Here is a 25,274-nt window from a genome sequence, read left to right on the forward strand (position 1 = left end):
TAAAATACTTTTATAGTAAGAACAAATATGTAAAGCCTTGTGTTATTTTCATAAGAGTAGCTGCTATTCCCATGTCTATACTTCAATATGAAATCTGAAAATGTCTTAGCTAATCTTTTAAGAAGTTGTCATCTGAATAAGATTTGTGCCAACAAAGTAAAATGTATTGTGTGTTCAATTTTTTCTTTTATGATTATTTTGAAACATATTGTTATTGCTATTTTCACAAATATGTTTGTGTTTAAACTTACACACTACAGTCTAGGAAATGTGTAATCTTTTGTGATGCATGAATTTATTTCGACAAAAAAAACCCAAATTATTTTATATTAAGACTGACAACCTAGTAAATTAGCACCATTTTTTTTGTAGCTTCATAGCTACAAACAATAGCTTTTGGAGTGTGTAAAAGATCTTAATTGGGTATTTCAAAATGGTCCTGGTTGACTTTGAGCCTGTCAATACGCAACAGCCTCCTCGACAGTTCAACATGTTTAAAAGGCTGTGTAAGTGCCAGAATTATCCTTATAGCGTTGGTGTTAATTTGTTCTTCCCTACTTACATTACAAGAGACAGAGTTTACCTATTTGTCTAAAGTGAAGGCATGCTCTGCCCATAGTAAAGATGGCGTTGCTGAGCCGAGTCTTGCTTTCTCGGTAGTACATCCTGACGCGTTTGCCATTACGTAAGATGGTAACTACAACATCAAGTTCATGGTGGATGCCTGCGGCCCTATAACCTTTACCCTGCTGGCAAGGGGCGTGGTAATTGTCCCCAGCACGCCGCCATATTGGCTGTTGTCCTGTCCAAGGTGTACAAATCTGGGTTTGTGACTTGGGGTGTTATATTGTGGCGTCGGAGTGAACTGTGTGAATACAGGGACCTGTGTGGAAGAATAAGCAATGACCAGGCGGCGGAACAAGCAGGGGAGCATACGGAGAGAGCGAGCAGTGGGCCAGCACAGGCCGGGGAAAGAAGCTTCTGCTTGTGATGGACCAGAGACAGATACAGGAGAGAGGCTGGAAGAGATGGGCAAAGGTGGTCAGGTAAGGCGCCACACCCCCTCTTACCTATTAGTCTCCTACTATGTACACCCTGGTTTCATACATACTGTCTGACGCTCTTACAGTACATACAACATTACCACCTTTCCTTACTACATTGCATGTACTCAGGTAATACACACCTGCTTCAATCTACCATCAAGGTACAGACATCCCTTTCTACCTTCCGCTCATACCTAACCTACTCACAGGTTGCAGGTGCTTGTAACTCCATCTCTAAACCAAACTTACTATTTTAATTATGAAGAAAATTTGTTTTATCTGAACATTTGTTAAAAAGTATTCTCCCTCTCATTACCTCAGCCAGTGATGTGCAACCTGAAATACTTCATGTGCGGACCTCCAAAATGACTGAGCATTACCCTTCTACACAAACACACATCACTTATACCAAAATACACCCAGTGACCTAACTGCTCCAAAATTCCACCACATGCCCTCAAACCGCAACCTGTACCAAATTGCCTATAATAAAGTGTATTTTTTTTTTTCCTCAACAAATTTGTAACTATACCAAGTAAAATCTTGTGTTGCACAGCATTACACTGATATGCCTATTATAGGGTCCACCAAGGAGTTCCTCCTGTGCACAGATCCTTACTTCTCATATGAAGCATCCACCTGCCTTTCTCATCCATAAAATCAGCACTCTCTCCACTGGCTGGACAGCGACAGGAGTGAAACAGAAGAAGAAAAAACTTTTACTTCATGTCCTGATCCAGCACTCACCTGAGCCTGTGTGAAGTGTGTGGCAGAGGGTTAATCATAAACAACCACCTGGTCTGTTTAAAACAATTAAAACTTTTCCTATCTTTGCCTTACCAATTATGACACCACCAAGGTTTTTCTTGAAGAGCTGACACACTTACTCAGGAAGCCTTCGGGTCTCCCTTAAAAATAATCTATCACAATTTACTTTTATTAGAGTTATCTTAAACCAAGTGATCTTCCCTGTTTCAACTATGTAGTGTTTTAAAACCAAGCTGTCTGACACATGCATTTGTAAGAACAAAGAGACCTGAACTTATCAAGTGTAATTTCATATGGGAAATCCACAATGCTTAGGATAACAATTAACAAAATGACATACAAGATATTATGCAGTAGTTTATTTTGAAATAAAAAGGAATAAAACGCAGAAATGATGAATTTATGAATGATCAAGTTTCTCTTTGCTAGGAGAAGCATAATAAAGGGACACTCTTCAATATGACACTGGCTCCTGAAAGCTGAACAGTTTGGTTACAGATACAGCACATTTTAACTCTTCTGCAGGTGGCCCACAGCCCCCCTTCCTGTGATGTCAGGACTAGAAATTCTGTGTAAATGCTAATTAGTTATTTATGACTTCTGTTCAAAACGCCTTTCAAGTCAGATTTTCTTTCCACCAGGAGGTCCTACAAATATGATTTTACCTCCACACAACAGGTCATAAGTTTCCCTTCATTTGTATACCACACATGACTCCTGTAAGTATTATATTTGAGAAAATATGATATGAAATTTTCCTGAGTCCTTATTTCAATTTGTTTACACTTTTCCCAGCTGCTCTACCCTGGCATTTGGGATCTGTTTGTTGCATATCACTGTCCTTGGATAGCCCAGATGTTCTTGATGTAACCTTTAAAGAAAGATTTCCAAGACCTCCGCTTATGATGTGGGTCATAAATTACTACTTGGGCACGCTCTGAAATCAGTGTCTGGGGCTTTCTGATCTATAAACACCTTCTGGGGAGAACAGAACAATAACACATTAAAAGGGATATATTACTTTAGATTCAGGTTCCAGGTTTAACCCACGGCTGGATACAAAGATCATCTGAGCCATATCAAGCTATTACTATAAATCAATTCACAAACACAGTTTTGCAGTTTTATAATACCTGTACTTAACGTGCATATGACACAGCATTGACTTTTTGTGATATTTTATTTGTGCTGTTCATACAGCATACAACTACATTTTCCATCACAACTTTAGTGTTTGGCCTGGGAACGAATTAGGAGCCAGGGGTGGGTTGTGGCGATGCCCCATCAGCAAGTTAGGGTGCTTGACCAGCCGCTGAGAGAACTATTGGTGGGCTTCCTCAGTGGTTCTGGATTAGCTCGGTGTGTGTCTGTGGGCCATAGGTGGGCTGCCCATTAGAAATCTCCCTTCCCCTCCAAATACTGCAGCAACTGGTGTGGTGCACCCATTCACCATAGCAGATCAGAACCATAAAATCTGGACTGTCCAGCCAAAATCGGGACAGTTGGGATGTATGTCATCATGCCCCTCCCTACCGAACATCCTCACAATTCACACACGCCTACTACCTTGTTCACTGTACGTCTCAACCTGCTGCCTACCATCCTTACAATAAATACACCCACTTATCTACGCTGCCTTGCCCCATTGCTTCAAGCTCCATATCTATAGTCTCCAGCACATTTGTATAGATGAATATACTTGACCAATTTTTAAAAATATGTATTTTTTTCCCCTTATGCTGGCACGCGTACAGAGAAAATATATACGAGAGTAAAAGAAGGGACATTTCTGAACCTCTGCTCTAGACCTGGGCCTATATGTCCTTTACACAAATCTGAGCCTGCATAACCCGTTCCTAACTTCCCATCTAACCTATCATCTTCACCATATATACACCCTTTCCTATTTACAGGACCTCCCATAATCAACACCAGTACATACTCTGGTGACACAGACCCTATCCAGTCTACAGATCACACAGTATATATAACTGGGTGATCCTGACTCCACCAACCTACATCTTTGTCCCAGACAAATATCTACTATAATCATCCCTAGTCTGCTTTCACTTTGTAAATGGATCAGCCTTGAAAGTTACCCAAATCATGAGTTTCCTGCACAAATTTATTTGTTGCCTTAACACATGCCTACCCCAGCTGCTGCTGTTGGTCATATTGTCCCCTCCTCTCATTTAGATATTCCAATTAGTTACTTCTTTCTCTTACAAGTGTATGCATTCCATTGTTAGGTCCTTTATGAATTACAAACTCTGTCATTCACACAGATTTTAAGTTCTGTAGTAATTTTGTATTTTTGTGTAGGCATTGGTTTCATTATTAGGGCACATTTAAATTCTCCTGCATATTAAATGGCAGTATTGTGTATCTTCCCTGTCCATCTGCAGCACACACCATTCACACCTTTTACTTCCAATTGTTTTGCATATACATCTATTCCTTTTTTGGCAAAATACTTGAAAATTTCTGTTTGATGTAGATCGATTGGCTTATGTACATCCATCTTCTACTTGCACAGCACTCTTGTGATAAATGCTATTGGATTACCTTGGTAAAACTCCAAATTACTGTCAAATATGTGGAGCTGTACTATGTTTTCATGTGTGTCTATATAATATATAAATACACACACACTTTTTTATTAATGGAAATGTCTAATCAACCAATCACATGGCAGCGACTCTGTATAAAAGCATGCATACTTGGACATGAGGTTTAGTTGTTCAGACCAAACGCCAGAATGGGGAAGAAATGTGATCCAAGTGACTTGACCGTGGAGTCATTGTTGGTGCCAGATGGGATGGTTTGAGTATTTCAGAAACCTTTGATGTCCTGGGGATTTTCACGCACAACAGTTTCTAGAGTTTACAGAGAATGGCGTGCAAAGCAAAAAATATCCACCAGAGAGTGACAGTTCTGCAGATGAAAATTTCTTGTTTATGAGAGTGGTCAGAGGAGAATGGCCAGACTGGTTCAAGGTGACAGTAACTCCAACAATCATGCGTTTCAACAGTGGTATGCAGAAGAGCATCTCTGATCACACAGAATGTCAATCCTTTTAGTGTATGAGTTACAGTAGCAGAAGACCCCATCAGATTCCACTGCTGTCAGCTAAGAACAGGAAACTAAGGCTGCAGTGGACACCTGCTCACAAAGAGCGACAGTTGAAGAGTGGAAAACCGTTGCTTGGTCTGACGAATCTCGATTTCTGTTGATGGTAGGGTCAGAATTTGGTGTAAACAGGACTATGGATCCATCCTGCCTTATGTCAATGGTGCAGTCTAGTGTTATAGTGGTGTGGGAATGTCTTATTGGCACATTGGGTCTCTAATACCAATTGAGCATTGATTTAAATGCTACAGCCTACCTGAATAATATTGCAGACCATGTCTATCCTTTTTTAGCAACAATCTAACCACCTTCTAATGCCTACTTCCCGCAGGATAACGTGCCATGTTACAAAGCACATGTCATCTCTGGCAGATTCCATTAACATGACAATGAGTTCAGTGTACTCCAATGATCTCCACAGTCGTCAGAACTGAATCCAATAGAGCACCATTCCTGTCAACATGGACCAGAGTCTGCAAGCAATGTTTCCAGTACCTTGTTGAATCCATGTCCCAAAGGATTCATGCCCTTCTGGAGGCAAAGTGGGGGGAGGGGGGGGGTCATGCCCAGTACAAGAAAGGTGTACAAAATTAAGTGGCCACTGAGAGTATATCACACACACCAGATTGAGATAAGCAGGGCCCACTGTAGAAATCTATTAACTACGAAATGGCATGTGGAGGAGGGGGCATGACCAGACAACAGAGGACATGACTAGGACATGACCATCTCCTTGCCCCTCCATTATGTCTGTGTATGCTGTGCGCACCAGTGTTTAGTTTAGGCTTATCTGTAGTTTGAGTGGAGGAGCAGGTATTGAAGAGTGTTGACATAGGGGCCCACCTGGGACCAGGGACCACCTGAACAATTTCAGACTAAAGTCTGTGTTAAAGATAGTTATTTTTTAACTTTAATAACTAATCTGCATAGCACATTTTTGCTTCAAAATGTTACAAATACATTGCACTAGAGTTTAAAATATCATATGCAAACATAAATAAACACCACCTCCAAACCCAGCCATGCTTCTTTATTTTCATTCCATTATTCTTAAATAAGAATAGTAAATATTTGGTGAGTTTTGTTATTCTCTTAAAGTCCTCTACCTTAAGCTTTTTTGCATGCTAGGTTTTAAATTCATGTCACAAACACCTTACACCTTCATGTGTGACAAAGGGTTAATCGCAGCAATCCCACCTGGTTTAGCAGTGACTATAATCCCCGATTATTATTTTTTTTATATTGCACACTCACTATTAATTCCGAGAATTAACCACTTTGCCTATTATGCCAAACAGTTACCTAAAGTAAATGGGAGAAAATATAGAAATAGAAAAATGTACTTCATTTCTTATCTCTGTTGCAGGAGAACGTAGAAATATGGATCATAACCCCAATCAGAGTTGGTCTGCTGGTAATATGAACAAAGATGCTTTGCCCTCATGGTGATTTTAAAAGATCAGCTCCTGCCCTCCCTCTGAGAAAGGCAGTGCATATACTAATATACATCGGAAAATGAAACGCAGTATATTCAGAAATTCTTGTACAAGCCATAAGTTTCCTTTCGTACATCACTGAATCGTAATACATGCAATCGGAGTATACATGTACCTACATGTTTACATGACGTCACTGTAAAATAAAATCTATTGGGGAGATATTGGGTTACTATGGTATTTTATTAACTTGTCATTAGACCCTATCAACAACAATCAGATTTTCTAATTCTGATGCTAAGGAGTGTTCATATGGATGTGTTCTTTCTAGATACTTTACAGATAATTTTAAAAGTAGATGCTATCTGACTTGTCATTTGATCTTTGTTATGTATATGATGGCTGAAAGAGAAACGCATCACTGACCATATGTCTTCAATGTTTTCTATATTTGTGTATATTTTGGTTTGTGTAAACATAAGCAAGTGGACACCGGTGTATGTTCCTTTTTGACTGAAGCTTTTCTCACTGTGTTGAGGACTGAAATAAGACATGTCACAGACTGCATATAGTTCTTTGTAAGTATTATATTTGTAGTCTACAGGGATTATTTGGAATATGTGTGCTGTCCAATTGAAATACATTGTTAGTTGAAGTAGATTTCATGAGGTAAAAATTACACACCTGCTCATCACATCTGAAATCATTGTCCATATAGCTACACGCGATTCTCTGTTCAGAATCCATTGTCTTTCTCTTGCCTCGTTCTCCAGCATGTTATCTCAGCATTTTACCAGGTCCAGCAGAAAGCCTGAAATAGTTTTGGTCCTAGAAACTTAAGAGGCTTATAGATTGTTGTGTAGATTCAACACCCTTGATTGTGAATTTGCTGCTCAAGCACACTGAATCTTGTACTCTACATTACCTTTGAATGATTGGTGACAGAAAATGTTTGTAATCTGGTGTGAAACACTTGTTAGTTGTCTGGATTGGTGTGAACATATTCATACATAGACTGCAAAAGGCTCCTAAAAAAAATAAAATTACACAAAAAAAAAATAATAAAAAATTGTTACCTAGCATGTTTTTATTGAAGTACACATTATCTTTGCACTTGGTGCCATTTTAATGGAGGCAAAAGGGAGCCCACCATTAGAGTTCCTTGTACTGGAGTCTGGATAACACAGATGCTAAAATAGGTTTCTGCCCCTTTGCGATCTTAGGATGACAAGAGAACTGGTGAAAGACACTGGGGGGAAAAAACAGTCTAGAGGCGACTAGGCTCCCATCGCATGTGCTACTTTACTACTGATTCTTATCAGTGGTAGAAATTGTTTTAACCTTAAAGAATATTGTCTGAATTTCCAGTCACTCCTTGATCACTACCATGATGAACCACATTGTTACCTCTCATTATTCTCGGTCTCTTTACATTGATGTATGCTCTGTTTTAGGTATTGCCTTCTTCAAGTGAGTTTGTACAAACGTGCTGCCTGTTGTGTCATCGGGAGAGGAAAGATTGGTTGGGCTCTGCTTCTCACAATGGGTTGTTATCTCACATGGATGAGATTCCTGCCTCCTTTATGCCCTCCTTGGCACAGAATCTGCTTGGGGAAATGCCATTGTGGATCTGCCAAAGCTGTCGGAAGAGTGTGGAGGAAGAAGAGAGCCAGACAATGGCAGAGCAACCATTAGCGGTGAGGTTCTGTTCTCTAAAGAAAGGATTGTTGACATGGTTTCCTTTTTTTTTTTTTCCACTTCTTCTTATACCTTGTCTCTTCTGTGTGGTTTTGTTGTTCTGTTGGCAGATACCATGAGAAACTGACTAAACATGTCAATCTGGTGAGTCCTTCATCTCCAAATTTGACCAAAAATCCAACTTCTAATCGGCCAAAAACTCACTTTGAATTGTCAAGCTCTTAATTTCATTGAGCAACACAGAAAACCTAGTTGGATGCTTAAATTGTGTCAACCAAATAACTAGATCACAAAGAACACATATTGCGATTGGTCAACGGCTGCACACACCCATCAATGCAGTCATCGGCAAGCTACATTTTCCAGCCAGCCCAATAAAAATCTGATCAGATTCAATTTTGATTTACAATCTCACCTCAGTTTGGTTGAAAATGTATCAAATTGCATTTATAAGGGACTGGCTGTGAGTTACCTTACATCGGCTTACCTTACAGTCTAGATATACATACTTTTGGTAGGTACAAACCACAGTATACCGAGAATACCCCACAAGACCTGCCATTTTGGTGATGCTCTGACCTCTGACCCAGTCATCGAGCCACCACAGTTTAGCCCTTGTCAAAGTTGCTTAAATCCTAACTCTTGCCCGTTTTACCGGCTTCCATTACCTCAATTTCAAGAACTGACTGTTCATTTGCTGCCTAATATATCCCACCTCTTGAGATATAGATAGATATACAATAATCAAGATACAAATTGGGGCATACTCTATAAGGATGATTGTCCAGATAGTCCAAAGGTCATGAAACACTTGCCAATGTACAGACGGCTGCCAATTCCTAGTAACACCAGATGTTAATTCCAGGAAAATTCTGAAAATAAAAATAAAGGAATAGGTTGTCAAAATAGTGTACTACTGTTAAAATAACAATCCTTAATAGCTAATTAGTGCGTGCCAAAGGATGGACAAAAGCTCGTGTGACCTTAGTCCATATAGATCCCAATTTCACAAGATGGGATGATCAAAATGTGTACAACAGAAAAGGGAGTAGAGACTTTCGTGCTAACACCGTGACCCGAACCCAAAGGTAAATATGCATACCAAAAATAAAAACTTTATAGCTTATCTGCTTGTAGTCCTGTAGTCCTCATATATTCACTGTCACTCTTGAACACAAAACATCAGAAAGAAGCCAGTATAGTGTAGTATTTTTAGTACACAGTTTAATGCACATGAAAACAATTGATATAACACTCACATTGTGTAAAAGAGGGATAGGCTTATCTGAATTACTACATATTGAGTCCTGGCAAAAATGAATCCTGGGTTAAGATGCACCAGTCAACTCACAGTATGGTAGAAAATAGTCCCAGATAGGTATCCCTTACACTCCAGTAGTAAATGAAACCTCCTCAACGCGTTTCATATTTCTCGTAACAGGAATGTAAACGTTGGAGAAGATGACACTCTTTTATACACTATCAAGCTTGTCCGTTTCTCAACCTCGGAACCGAAATTCTCTTCCTTAAATCTGGCAGAAGTTGTGGATCTATATCTTTATTTATATTTAGAGATATTGTTGTTGTTTTTTTAGCTTTTTCAAGCTCCATAAATGATTCATATAATTTGCGGTAATCTACTAATATTAAATAAAAGTAAATTACTAAAAAGGGATGAATTACCAGTTTTTGGGTTCTTCCAGTTTGCCTGTGGTTTTTTAATTTTATAAAGAACTTTGTTTTCAAGTGCAATATAAAAGTTACAAGGTGACATCAACTGTACAAGTGCTTAAATTCACAAAGCACACAAAAGTTACATAGAAGTGAGTAAAAGTATTCAGAACACTTCAACTAAAGTATGTTGAGAGTTTGTGTGTTTGGCAATGAAAGGTTTGAAAACTGAACAAAATATGTAAGGGTCTATTGTGGGTAGGGGGAGGGGGTGGAGCGAAAAGATACATTAAGGCCAAGGCCTGGAAGCCCGATGTACTTGTGTCCAGTATGTTAGAGGCGAGCGATAGTACACCTCTAACTTGAAGAAAGATCTGAATAGCCTAGATAAAGATCCCTTTGGGGAGAAGGGGGTGAACTTTTTTATAAATGAACCAATTGCACCAGATTTAGGTGTGTTCATGGGATTTATTTAAATATCCAGAGGTTTTCTCCTTGGTTGCTAAGTACTAATTAAGTACCAGATTTTACTATTGACCCGTTGCTGGGATGGAGAATCTGGCCATTTTGGAGTTCTTGCCGCCTGGTTGGGTACTGAGAGGGAAGGACCAGGATCACTTAGAGATTGGAACTTTAATGATATCACTAATAAGTCTATCAATGCTATCCTAAGATTGAAGCTTTATAGACCCCTTTACTCACAGTAAACCATATATTTTAAACACTAATCGTGTAAGTTGCACAAGTCGGCTTCCCAACTGATATCTTGCTTCCAGGTAACGGCCCGCTTAGTGGTCCCCAACAAGTTGTAGAGCACGGAGATGATACCCTTCGAGAGGGAGTTGTGCACACAGAGACTTCAAAAGAGTTGTGGGCTTATTAATATTGGGCAATGGAATCCACAAAATATTACTCTTGCAAGTATGCAAAGGGGTTGACTTCCAGGAGTCCAAATTTATTTTACAAGGTTAGCCCAATAAACGCAATGAACAGATCCAAGGTATCCATTTTTAGCCAAGAGGAAAATGTGGCACACATTGACCAGGTGAAAAGCCAGAGGCTTATTCCATGAAGGCGTAATAGGGGAGGTAGGTTAATTCCAAAGTGAAATATACAGTGGTCCCAGATAAGACATGTAAAATCACTGACAAGCTGGGACCGCAGGAACAAAGGCCTATCTCTAGCTTGGAAGCCCGCCACTGATGCCAAGGAGCAGACGTTCCATTCAGAGGCTTCCATTTTAATCCATGTCCGAGCATGATTTCTTTGGAAACCAAGTCACACTGTGACTTAAGTTAGATGCTAGATAATAAAGACTGATTTCTGGAAAGCCCCTACCACCGTTGGAGGTAGCCCTAAGTAGATCGAAGAAGCTTGTACGTGTGGTTACTACTTACACACAAACTGAACAAACCATCTATGTAGTTAAACCAAAGTGGGCCTGGGTATCTTGACTGCGAGGTATTGGAAGAGAGAGAGTAAGCGGGGCAGCAGACTAATAAGTATAACTGTCCAATCAAGCCACAATATAACTTTTTTTTGAACAGATAAGTTTTGCAGATCTGCTAATTCAAGGATAGTCTATGTTTTGGAGAAATTGATTTTATAATCTAATATAGCCCTATAAGCGGAAAGAACTTCCAATACGGTTGGAAAGGATGTATAAGGGGCGGTTGGCTTAAGTGGTGCACCATCAGCATTTAACCACCCCTTATAGTCTTCTGCTCCAGTTACGTGATGTAAACTGGAGTATCCTTTCATGTCTTGGGATAGGTGGATTCTCTTCTCCAGGAGCTTAATAACCAGCACATATGTCATTGGTGACAAAGGTCGCTCCTGTCTGGTGCCATTCGTAAACGCAAAGTGTTTAGATAAGACACCATTTACCGAGACCCTTGGAGGAAGTCCCCCTCAAACCCAAACTGCCTACAAGATGGAATGATAAAGGGCCAACCAATCCGGTCAAATGCTTTCTCTGCATTGTGAGAGAGCACCAGGGCCAGGGTTTTCTTTGAATTGACGAACCTGTTGTTATAGTGGGCTTTCCTCTTAGGAATGAAGGCCACCTGGTCATTATGGATTAATTAAGGCAGAACCGCGTTCAATCAGTCTGCTAGAAGTGATATGTAAATCTTAATATCCGTGTTCTGAAGGTGGAGAGGAATTTCCAAGTTGTGCAATATTATAGTGATTATTAATAGAGTTTACCAGATTATAGCTTTGTCAGATTCTCATTTAATAATGACAGTATTGGTTTGATTTCAATCTGGACACCAGCAACCGGTCCGCCTTATTCTTCTTTTTCATAAAAGGTCTGATTTAACCATTTAAGGGGGTCATTGGCCTTGGCTGAAAGTAGAAGGCTTAACTCTCCCTTTTGTTGCTATCAGCCTATTGTAGTTCTCCTCAGAGCTTGTGCACTCATGGGTCTTATTTAGCTGTGCAATCATTTCAGAAGCTTGAAGCAGTTTCTATGACCTAGCTTACTGTTACGAGCCGCGGCGATGTCCAGCCGCCGCGACTCTCTTTCCCCCGTCACGGCCGTCGCTATGCCGACCGGGACGTCACTTTCAGGGGCTCGCCGGCCGCTGCCATAGCAACGGCCAGACGCTCTTCTGTCCAACGCTGCGTCCCGGCATTACAGAGCAGCTGGGCGCGTACGCAACAGCGGGGCAAGCCTGCGGGCTAATTAATTCTATCAAGGGACAGCCTGTGGGCAATCAGAGTATTGGGCTCTCATTGGCCTGTTTCAGTATTTAAGGCAGGGAGGGCTTAGCCTCCCTGCCGGTTATAGCTTCCAGTTCCTGTGTCGCTGCCTGCTGTTGCTCTCCTGTACCTTTGGTGATAACCTTTTGGATTGATTTCTGCCGTGTATGACCTCTGCCTGTTTCCTGGATTTGCCTGTGCCCTAGACCTACTGGCTTGAACCACCGTTTCTGCTGTATTACCCGTGACCTCGACCCTTGACTTGTTTCTGGACTATTCTTCCTAGTAAGTAACCCCTGACCCCGGCCTGACCTTTGGAACTGTTGCCTGCCATTACCTCTGCTCCTGGGTTCCCCGCAGCTGATACACACCACACGACCCTCTGTAGTCTGCAGCCAAGGCTGTCCCCACCACTAGGGGCTCCAGTGAACACCTGACTATAAAGTAGACTCCGGGTGGTGTTGTATTGGTTGGTAGGGTTCCTGACACTTACTTAGTGTAGACTGATCAAGATACTCCAAATTACTGTCTTGTGGGCATCCCAGAGTATCGTGGGGAAGGACATTGGGTTAGCATTGGTTATAAATACTATTGTATATCAATATTTGCATCTTCAGCTAGGGGTTAAGAAGAATTTGTTTATTTAGGCGCCAGGTGTATTGCAAAAGTCCAGATTGGGGGTTTAATGCTACCAGCCCAAGATCTGACCACATGCTGGGAAAGATGGCAGCACCCAGGATATAAAGCGCAGGGCTAATGCATAGAAAGATCATGCCCAACCATGTTGGACAATGTGGAGGGGGGCAGTAGAGGGTGTTATTACTAGTGTTGGGTTCCAACTCTCCATGTGCCTGTAAGGTGACTTTCTTGGATTTACAGTTTATCTTCATGCTGACCTTCCTCTACCCTTTAAGGTTTTCACATATACAGGTTTGGGAGTCTGTCTTCTGGAAAGTTGCAAAGTCCTGGACAATGGAGGTTACTTTTGCTGCTGGTGGAGTAACCGTTGTCTCACCTCTATTACTGATCATCTTCCTTCTGTCTCACATGATCCTCCTTCTCCTCATTAATGCACCCTGAAGGGACAGGACACTGAGCCCTAGAATAAAATCCACTGAAAGCCTTTAGTTTCTGGAGCTTTTCTGTAATGAAGGCACATTTCCACCTATGACTTTTATGTTGATATAGCAATATGTCTTGGGGCACATAGAGAATAAATGTGTTCCTTTTTGAATGCTGCTACTATGAAGGTTGCCCACATTCTTTTCTAACAATATGTTTGTATCTTGTTCATTTGCTTTCATATGTCAGGGCAGCATGGTGGCTTAGTGGTTAGCACTTCTGCCTCACAGCACTGGGGTCATGAGTTGGATTCCCAACCATGGCCTTATCTATGTGAAGTTTGTATGTTCATCCCGTGTTTACGTGGGTTTCCCCCCTGTGCTCCGGATTCCAAAAACACCCTGAATATAGATTTGTATCACTAGCTTAGAGACTCGCCTACAGGAGATACCTTGACGTTGGCAGGTACCTAACAAATATGTGGACATAAGGAACAGTGAAGACCCTGTGCAGTACATGGGAATATACAGATAAGCCTATTTTACTGTCTTCAAGGTACGCAGTTACACACTGGAGTGGGAGTGGTGTGCACTTTGCTGCTTATAAAGTTAATGCACTATCTCTGGCCTTTTTTGTCTGTTTCCTTTGGGGGTACTTTGGGGTATTTACTGCGAGACCTACTTCTGACGCTCTGAATATTCGGGGATGAGGTTTCTTGGACATGCTTAAATATATTAAGCTCTGGTACGTATATATTAAGTACGAGGTGTGTGTATATGTATATGTGTGTGTATATATATATATATATATATATATATATATATATATATATATATATATATATATATATATATATATATATATGGAAACCATAGTTTTAACACAACATCTTTTACCCAGTTAGTTGTATTGACTCACTTGTAAAGTCGGTGAATTATTATTATTATGGTAATAGTTTAACGCCAAATAGGTGGACAGTTTTCCCCTTTTTTTTTTTCTTTTTTTTTTATAATAATTATTATGTTTAAGTCTTATGTGCCATTGGTTAGATACTGTTGCTTGGTATGTATCAAATCCACTGATATCGGAACAATGGCAGTGGTGCTTTTGTACCATTGTCCTTTACCAGCATCTGTCCCTTGTATGAGCATACGGTATATTGTGTCTTTCACATTTAAATATAAAAGAAAATGTCCACAAAGGTGTACGTCCTATTGGCGAATGGAGAACACTGAAACGAAAGGTGCTAATGGATCAATCAAGAGAGTGATTTCCTGTCGAAGATCCCTTAGTAGCTATGGGACTCTTGAATTTTGTTACCCCTCCCTTGATGTGCTCATGTACACTGATATCCTGTTATGTCACTGTTCTCAATTAGAGGTGCAGCTGAATATTTTTGATTTGGTGCAAGGGCACAGTGTGCGCTCTCCCCTTCTTGTTGCATATCGGATTACACACAAAAGAATACAGAAAACTGATCAAGGCTGCAGTGTTCATCATGAAGCAAATAACTGGCACTGGTAAAATTTTATTGACACATGCACAAATAAATGCAGGCTTTCAGCAATAAATAAGATTTAATAAGACAGGCTCTTCCTCAGGGTGTGACTTTCTGCTTGTCCTCCGGTTTTCCACAGGTTATTGCAAACCGGTGCTCATTAAACCCTATTTTCCCCAATCTACATAACATGGTATATCAGCTGTCTATAATATCAGTTTAAAAGAAATCCATTGCCTCAGCAGAAAAATACTGCATTACAATTAGTAGACTGCAAACAGGAGAACTAGAGGGGTTTAAATGCAACAAACTACTATCCTATTGATTAGGACTGCTGTGATCATGGTTTATAGAGAATGGTTTGTCAAAGGTCATAAAGATCATTCATTGCCCTTTGTTTAACCTAAATATCCAAAATTATGTCCTTTAATAGTTGTGACAACTAATTCCTCATTCTCTATGTACTCAATGTATTATATTTCTGAATTCTTCCATTGTGACCATTCCAAAAAATGTCTGTATGATGAGTAAGTGTTTTAAAGCTTAGCAATATTAAATGTTCCTGCAAGTGACCTTACTAAATATCTTGCTGTGCAGGAAAGAGATGGGGTTGAATTTCTCTCTGTCATACAGAAGACTATTTATAGCGCAGTGGAAAGAGGAACATGTCCACTCTGAGGTCTGCCCATACCATGAGGACATTGTAACTTGGAGGCGGTATATCAACAACATGTCCACATGGTGTGGGCAGGACCAGTGGAAAACCAATTTGTCTTCCAGAAACTTATATAATAATCCAGGAAGCATCTAATTTACTATGGTGTATAAGAATAATGGCACAGATGTCATAATATTTTGTGTTAGGACGGTCCAGGTAAACAAATTATAGAATGTCAACTGCAGTAACACAGTGACGGAAGTGTGTGTATAGATCTATATCGTGAGTGTGTGTGTATATAATAATATATATATATATAATGTGTGTTATTGCATTTAACTCCCCAACTCCAGTTCTCTGATTTGCCATTTATTCTTCTGAATGCAGTATTTTCTGTAATGCATAATGCTCAGTATTATCGATTTGCCAATACTGCATTGCTCTGTCCACTGACACATTTTTAAGACTCTTTATAAGTTCAAATAAGACACAACTTTTAAAAAAAAAAAAAATGGCAAAAAGGTTAATTTATTTTAAAGAAATCTTGAATTGCCATAATTATTAGATTGGGCGCACAATTAAGATTGCATGTAATGGGCATTTGTTGCAAAATTGTCTTTTGATGGTATTAAAAACAATTTATAAAACTTTTGTTTCACCCCCAAATACTTTTGGCAAGAATTTTTTTTTATTTTTTTTTTATACTCCGTTGTTCATGAACATGACAAATGGAGGGAAGTAGTGTATACAGAGATAGCTGTGAATTAAAACAACACTTTTATAAAAGTTGTTTCTAGAAATATTGTTTTAATTGCTTTATATTTCTCCATGTTAAAGCAAGCCTGTGTCAGTATTTTTCATCCTGTTGGCAGATCAACTACAATCGGACAAAGAATAAATCTTGTGCTACATTGCATTTGCCTCACATGTGCTGCATTTGTGCATAGTTTCAGCAGCATATGTACATCTTGGTGAATCTCACTGTATCAATATTCAGTATGTGCATATATGGCTAGACTGCACAAATTTAGGTTTTTAGAGCCTATTACAGGCTGCATTATTGAATATTCCTAACTGACTATAGGTGTACGTTTTGAAATGATTTCTATACTGATACACCATTTGCGTAAACCATATTCAAGTACTCTGAAGTCAAACAGCCCTATTCACTTTGATACATCCTAGTTTTATGTATGATAAATGCATGCTTAACTGAAATACTAGACACCATTTACTCAAACGGTTTGATACACTCGTATAGGGATCTTTTGTGTATTGGAATTATACGGTCAAATTCTATCAAATTCTATCAAAGCTATATAAGATTTGATGAGCTGAAAAATGCAATTTGTGACTATATGACTTATCTGGAAACAAACTCTATAGTGTGTGCATAACTGGTACCGTGGGGTTCGAAAACTGCAGCATTGTCAGATAAATATTTAACAATGGCACTGTTTTGTCAACATGTATAGTTATAAAATTATACAATTGAGCACACTAGAAGTCTGTGTTTTATTCAATACTTTTTATGTTTTGGGTTTTTTACTAGTAAAGCTACAAAGTGCATCCATCATCTGTTATTTAACATAGTGTATTAAAATAAATATTTATAGAAATCCTATACAGGTTTTCAAATTTTACAATTTGTATGCTGTGTAACATTTGCAGCTTGAGCTTGCATAGTTAAAGTTTTTTTTCTATTGCCCTAAAACAGTGATGGCTAACCTGTGACACTACAGGTGTTGTGAAACTACAAGCCCCATCATGCTTTGCCAGTAGATAACTAGCTGATAGCTGGCAAAGCATGCTGGGACTTGTAGTTTCACAACACCTGTAGTGTCACAGGTTAGCCATCACTGCCCTAAAACATGTTTTTGGTTTGTGGAGCACCTAATCAAGACACCACTCTTTTCATTACATGTATTACCACTGTGTAGCTGTAATTACTAGTTTTTTTTTTGTTTTTTTTTAGATGTCATATAAGGATTTTCAACACTGTTGACATCGCTGGTATGTCACCGTAGGGGTGAAGGCATGACTGCCTGTTTCTCTACTGTAGAATCTAATGGAAATAAATGGGTTGGGCAGCACAGTGGTCTAGTGGTTAGCACTTCTGCCTCAATACTGGGGTCATGAGTTCGATTCCCGACCATGGCCTTATCTGTGTGGAGTTTGTATGTTCTCCCTGTGTTTGCGTGGGTTTTCTCCGGTTTCCTCCCACACTCCAAAAACATACTGGTAGGTTAATTGACTGCTATCAAAAATTGACCCTAGTGTCTGTCTCCCACTCTGTCTGTCTGTGTGAGTGTGTGTCTATATTAAGGAATTTAGACTGTAAGTTCCAATGGGGCAGGGACTGATGTGAATGAGTTCTCTGTACAGCGCTGCGGAATTAGTGGCGCTGTATAAATGATGATGGTGGGTATAATATTCATGAGTGAAAATCCCATGTAAGGACAAGAGTATGCTCGCTGTGCTCTTGTGAAAATCTGTGATGACTAGGGAACATGCCTGCTTCCAATACATTGGCTGTGACTAGTCACATGAGACTAGTGTCATAGGATCTTTAGTTGCAGGATAGTTCACACCAACAGCTAATAAATGGCATGTGTTACTAACTGTATTTTAGGATTATTCTTGGGCTCTACTTTTGAAGTTGACCAGGTAAACTTCAGGTTCTGGTATATTTAGGAAATCACTCCTTTATATATATGTTATTTGAAAATACATTTGCTTTAATTCCAAATCTTTCTATTGATGCATAATGTCACAATTTACTTAACTCATCTGCTCTTCTTCTTTTCTAACAGGTGTCCTTGTCACACACGTCCTGCAAGTCCCAGTCCTGTGGTGGTGGCTCACACTCCTCATCCTCATCTTCATCTTCATCCTCATCCTCCTCCTCCTCTTCTTCTTCCTCCTCATCCTCCTCCTCCTCTTCATCGTCTTGCCATGGCAACTCTGGGGACTGGGACCCCAGTTCCTTTCTGTCTGCTCACAAGCTGTCCGGGCTCTGGAACTCTCAGCACTCTAATGGGAACCTAGGAGCTGGGTCTGCAGGTAAGTGGGTAGTTATTGCACAGGTTTTTTACTAATGCACACATCCAAATATAAAATGACACTGCTTGGTGAATGCTGCTAAAAAATGGATGGAGACCCTGAATGATTTATTGGATGTATTGGTTAGTGATTACATGTAGCTGTGTTGAGACGTTTGAATTAAAAAAAAGCGTGCGACTGTAAGGACCTAAGAGAATAAGCATATGTTCTGATTTTTAACAAGATTGCCTTTTGTAATAAAAGTGTATTACATGTACAGAATGCTTTTATATAGTGTGTGTGTGTGTGTGTGTGTGTGTGTGTGTGTGTTATAATTACTTTATTTAAATGACATTGCTTCACTTTCTTTACCGGCTTGCACTTTTACTATGGTAAATTTCACTACACCACACATTCATTATGCTGGAAATATGCTATTGTGTATGCTATCTAAAATTCTCTATTCTATTTTACTGGTGATCCAGACAAAAGGGAAAATGTTTGATTCCAAAATAACAAGTATTCTTGAAATATATAACTTCAATAGTTGTTTCACATCCTGTTTTAAAGCTATGCATTGGGTGTGGTAATCCTAAAGGGTATTCCACACTTTGTTTTACGTTGAAGTACATAGATGAAAATAAATAATCCAAGCCGTCACCTTGCTGTTTTAGAAAGCTCTATTAATGAAACTGCATGGATCTTTAGTAGTAATCTTGCCTTATAGGCACTTCTTCTTTTCTGGAGTATATAAACTTATGGAACTTTTACTGATTGATACACTCTTCCATGCCACTCTTTTTAATGTTGTTGCTGGTCTTTGAGAATTTTCTTATGCTGTTCTGTTATAGCCGTCTTCACAGACTCGCATTGCATGTTCCAGCTGTGGTCTTGCCAGGATCTTTCATTCAGGCAAGGTTATGCTTTAATCGTGTGAGTTTGTTCCACTACTGCTAAATGATCTTTGATAACACTGGTCGGCACAGCGTATCATTGCTTAATGTTGGAAAATCTGGCCTTCAACATTAGGACTTGGCAGGAGTACAAATCTGATATGAAAGAGGGTTACTTAAGTTATTTATTGAAACCTGGCTTTCAAGTGATCTTTTGAGCATTTTCATAAGGTGTCCAATTGTCTACCATGTTTGACTGTCTTAAAAATCAACCCTGCTTCTTGGCCCTTCTAGGATCTACTCTATTATTTATATCACGTTTGCACTGCCTTAAAAACCCAGTATATTGTCGGGGCGGCAGTTTGAACGAAGTATTAGTGAGTAGCTTGTGTTGTTAGTATTTATGCTACCTAGAATTAATTTCTTCATTTATCTGTATTCCCCACTATTCTTCTCTGCAAAGAGATTTGATGTCACTAAAAGTGTGTATTGCTTAATTCTCTCTACTACAGATATTTGCCCAGGCAACGTTTGATTTTGTGCAGTTTTTTGAGAGACAAATAGACAAACATATTTCTGTAGAAGCTTCTGAGAATCCCATTAACCATTTTCTTGCTCATATATTTTGAAAGTGCAGTTCTAGAGGGCAGCCTGCATACAGTGATTCATCATCATCACCATTTATTTATATAGCACCACTAATTCCGCAGCGCTGTACAGAGAACTCACTCACATTAAGGTAGTATATATTTACACTCACAACTAATTGCAAACACATATATAACATATATAATAACCACACTTAACATTTATCTGTCTCCTACCTGTGATGTCATAACCAAGCTGCCTGCAGCATGGTTGCATGATTTGAATCCTGAGAGCTAATACCTGTAGAGAAGCGAACACAAAATGACATTTGAGGTGGTAGAGGCTGGATCACACTGTCCCAAGGTTGCATAGTAGTGTTTGTTAACCCTTAGCAATCAAACTAAACAATATTACTCCACAGGAGTCCAAGCATCGCTGGATCTTATAAACGAAAGCTCACAGGTACCATGTTGTATTACTAGCAAATATGTGAATTTGGGTATAATGGGCGTAACTTACACTCAAAAAGCCACCCCTAAAAATTTACCCCCATATGTTGTCATCTGCATCTCTTAGAAGCTTTAGTTGTAGCATACAAAGTAGGTTTACATCAGGCATACGTACATTCACATATGCAGACCTATAATTGATTCCTAAGCATAAGAAGAGTTTAAAACATTTTTGAAAGTGGGGAAAAAAAACATTCGCTATTAGTCTTTATTTAAATGAGGGGACCTTTATAATAATGCAGGTTTTCTTTTTTTAAACCATTCTTAATTTTCAATCCAATTGACACAACACCATATTTTTTATTTTTATTTTTTTTCTAGATGTAGACTCCTCTTTGCTGTCCAACAGCACTTTCGGGAAATACATACATCGCACCTGGGCTTTTAAGATAGATTTATTTTGGAGGCCAGGTTTCAACTCGCTGTAGGACTCCCCAAGCACCCCCTATTTTCTATCTGCGTACTCCTCTGGGTATTGTGCCAATCAGATTGGGAACCTGCAGCAAAAAAGCATCATTAGACACATGTAAAATTGTTAGGTCTCCCCACCGCCCAGTTGAGAGCAGGCCAGGACATAAGGAGGATGTCGGTGTAGTGAAGTTACTGCCTCATTACAGCAGGCAACTGGTGGTGTGGTCAGAGTATAGGGTGTGATATGTTTTTGACCCCATGATGTGTTCAGACCTCTAATCATCTTGAGGCAGCTGAGGAAGGCTCCCCGTAGCCTGGGCGTGCCTCAACTTATTGGGAGTGCTTGCGTGGCGGTTGCCACAAAGTCCAGTGTAAAAACAGAGGGGAAGAGCCCCATCAGTACCTGAAGGCCCACAACGAGAGAACCTGCTGGGAGATTCCCATCTTCAGGGGTATCCCAGAAACATCATCACCACCGCAGACTCAGGTTGGCACTACAGGGAGGGATGGCAGTGAGAGTCTTAAAACTTCTTCCATCAGGTACCCCATGGGGTAGTCCCCTCGGAAGTCTGTGGGGTGGGGCAGCTCTGCACGCGGTTATTTAGGAGATGCGGCTGATACAGAGGTTGGAAACTGCATGGCAAAAAAATCCCTGCAGAGTGGGATGGAGGTCCTGAGGATCTGTGAGTTGTCTGTCTGCATATTTGTGATCAGGTGAGCTGTATAATTTTGCAAAGCCTGTTTTATGCAATCTGTGGTCTGCCTGTGAAACAGCTGTTACTTTCTCAGCAGTGTGCAAGAGTGAGAGGCAATAAACAAAAAACCTTACAGTCTGCTTATGTAATGTGCAGGAGAAGGCGATTTAAAGTTGTACATCTTTGCAACCGTTTTCTTTTCTTTTTTTTTTTCAAAACATTTTTATTGAAGACAATTAGACATCAATTATGTAATACTGTTCATTTCACAAAAGAAGAGAAACATTCCATACAGTCAATATAAATGTACATGGGTATTATTACATTTTTTCCTTGGATACCACTTGAGGAGGTTTGACGACCATAATACAAACATCCTAAAATATGTGTGTCCGATATTAATATATTATCGCTTTGAAATATAAAACAAAGCAAAATTGCAGTAATGGTAACATTAGTGGTGAAAATAAATACGCCATCTCTCGATAAAAGGAGCAGACATGACATTACAATTTCCCCTCCCCTATCCACCATCAGGGTGCGAAGGGACCAGAGGAAGATGACAGGCCCGCCCCATCATGAAGAAAAGCCTTTGGATTAGTATCCAAAAGAAATTGTTTTTCTACTGCTAAGTTAGTGTAAATATTCTGATCCATTATCCAATCCTTCAGGTATCGCAGATGAGCTGCATGGCTGTACTGAACTATGTCTGGGAAATTTATGCCTCCATTTGTCTTGGGTTGTTAAGAGTTTAATAAGGCTAATCCTGGGGCGCTTCTTTTTCCAAATAAATTTACGGAAAAGATAATTAATTTGCTGTGCGTCTTTTTGTGTTAGGAGTGGTAATGTTTGTAACGGGTATAGTAATCGCGGAAACGATATCATCTTCAGGAGGTTTGCCCTGCCTAAGTAGGATAGATTGAGTCGTTCCCAGCCCTCCAACTCCCTTTGCATATCAATTATGACTTTACTAATATTGAGATTATAGAGAGTGGCCATGTTCTTCGGGAGTTGGACCCCCAGATATGATATTGAACCATTTGCCCATTGCAGCCCAAGGGGCCTAGCCCAATGAGGTTCTGCTGGGCCTCTCCCCAAATAAATAGCTGTAGATTTTTCAAGATTTACTTCGAACCCTGAAACTGACCCTATTTCTTTAATCTTCTCCATCAGCGGACACAGACAAGACTCTGGATTCGAGATGTGAAGCAGAATATCATCGGCAAATGCTGTTATTTTTGTGCACTCTGTACTAACCGAAATGCCCTTCATCCGGGGCCACTGCTGGATAATTCTCAGCATAGGGTCTATCGATAAGTTAAACAACAGTGGGGACATTGGGCATCCCTGTCGAGTGCCTCTTGTCATTACTATTGGGTCTCCCAGTAATGTGTTAATGATTAGAGACGTTAATGGAGTTTCATAGAAATAATCTATCATTGCTATAAAATCTTGGCCAAATTCCCTCACATTCAATACGGCTGATAAAAAAGACCAGGATACTGTATCAAATGCCTTATGAGCTTCTAAGCTGAGAAGCATGTTGGATGTGCAGGAATCTTGGGAAGAGGCAATTATTGATGCTATTGCTGTATGAATGCCACGTACCGAGTGGCGTCCGTGCACAAAGCCTAACTGGTGTGATGTCAACAGGGAGGGCAATATAGTTTGGAGGCGTTTGGCCATTATACGGGAAAGACTTTTAAAATCCAGGTTTAGTAAAGTTATGGGGCGATATGAAGACATTAACATAGGGTCTTTATTTGGCTTTGGGATTAACGTAGTGTATGCCTGATTGAAGGATGGGTAATGGGGACGGTGCCGGTGAATTGTCCGATATAGTTCCAGTAGAGTAGGGTCTATCTCTATTTTTAGGAGTTTAAAATATTCACCTGTGAATCCATCAGGGCCAGGGGATTTATGAAGTTTCAGATCCGAGATAGTGTCCAAAATCTCTTGAGCTGAAATCTCTAAGTTTAATAATTCCTGTTGTTCAGGAGATAGTTTTGGTAAATTGGCTTCTTGCAATATTTCATTCAGGAGTGCGTTATTGGGTGGAGTAGCCGTATATAATGTTTGGTAATATTTTAAGAAGGCTCCCGCTATTTCTTTGGATTTAGTGAGGGGCAGTGAAGATTCAGGAGTTTTGATAGCCACTATATGGCTTTTTCGTCTGAAGGGCTTTGAGAGGTTTGCCAAAAGTCTTCCAGTTCTATTGCCCCACCTGTAGTATCTATTCTTTGTGTAGTCTATTTTAGATTGAGCTTGGGCCAGTAAGAAGTTTTCTAATGTTAGTTTTGCCTGCTTATAGCTAGCATATGTTCTATCTTTAGGATCAGACAGATAGGCATTATACTGAGTTCGCATAGTTTGTGAGAGGGATTGGTAAACTTTATTCGATTCTTTTTTCCGATTGGCCATATATGCTATTATATTCCCTTGAAGGACTGCCTTAGATGCCTCCCAGAATAGTATAGGGTTGTCAAAGTATTCAATGTTATTGTCCTGGTAATCCAGCCAATGGTATTTAAGATGCTGTTTAAAATTCTCTGAGGTATATAAATAGGATGGGAATCGCCAAGTAGAATTACGTTGCCCTTCCAATGGCAAACGGAGCGTTATTGTTACAGGGGCATGATCAGATATAAGTATTGAGCCAATATCAGTTTTGATGAGTTCAGTTACTAAAGAATCAGCTATTAGTATATAGTAAAGCCTAGAAAAAGAATTATGCACCCCTGAATGAAATGTAAAAGATTTGTCAGAGGGATTTAGCAATCTCCATGGATCTGTGAGATTATGTGCCATTTTTAGGGTAGAGATTTGAGTCCATAGCTCCGATCTGATATTTTGGGCAATAGGGTTTTTGTCTACGGTTGGATCATCTACCACATTAAAATCACCCCCTATTATTAGATTTGGTGTTTCTCTTGAGGTGACCAATTGGGATATAAAGTGAAAGAATTCTTTTTGATTTACGTTAGGGGCATATATGTTTAGAAGTGTATATTTGTAATCATGGATTTGGACGTCAAGTAATATAAATCTGCCATTTGGATCAATTACTCTGTCTGAAATCTTATAGGACACATTCCTCCCGAACAACACGGCCACTCCCCTGGACTTATTTTTGTATGGGGCTGATATACACTCAGCAATCCAAGTATCTTTAAGGTTAGAGTCTTCCCCCGTTTTCCAATGTGTTTCCTGCAAGAAGATGATATCGGGCTTATGGCGCTTAAGGTGTCTTATAACTCTTTTTTCGCTTTATGGGGGTATTTAGGCATCTACATTCCACGAAATTACTTTCAGCGGTGGAGGAGGACGAGGACGGGAAACTGTCAGGATGTGTAGACGACAAGGCTAGCTCGCCCCCCCCCCCCCAACCCAGGGATTGGTTACTTACAAACTGCAGCCCTTCTTGATGCATTCTTAAGATGATAGGAAGCAGGCGTGTCCACAAC

At 39.8% G+C, this 25,274-nt stretch overlaps 1 protein-coding gene across 1 annotated transcript in view; it reads left to right on the forward strand.

The window, feature by feature from the left end:
* Nucleotides 1–749: 749 nt before the first annotated feature.
* FAM193B (family with sequence similarity 193 member B) overlaps nt 750–25,274 on the forward strand; it is a 52,648-nt gene continuing 28,123 nt past the window's right edge. Inside the window, 3 exon segments of the mRNA XM_075209166.1 lie at nt 750–1,046; nt 7,834–8,076; nt 18,486–18,735. Of these exon segments, the coding sequence (XP_075065267.1) occupies nt 903–1,046; nt 7,834–8,076; nt 18,486–18,735 (637 nt within the window). The 5' untranslated portion in view covers nt 750–902.

Source organism: Mixophyes fleayi, chromosome 4 (assembly GCF_038048845.1).
Source record: "Mixophyes fleayi isolate aMixFle1 chromosome 4, aMixFle1.hap1, whole genome shotgun sequence".
Lineage (NCBI taxonomy): Eukaryota > Metazoa > Chordata > Amphibia > Anura > Limnodynastidae > Mixophyes > Mixophyes fleayi.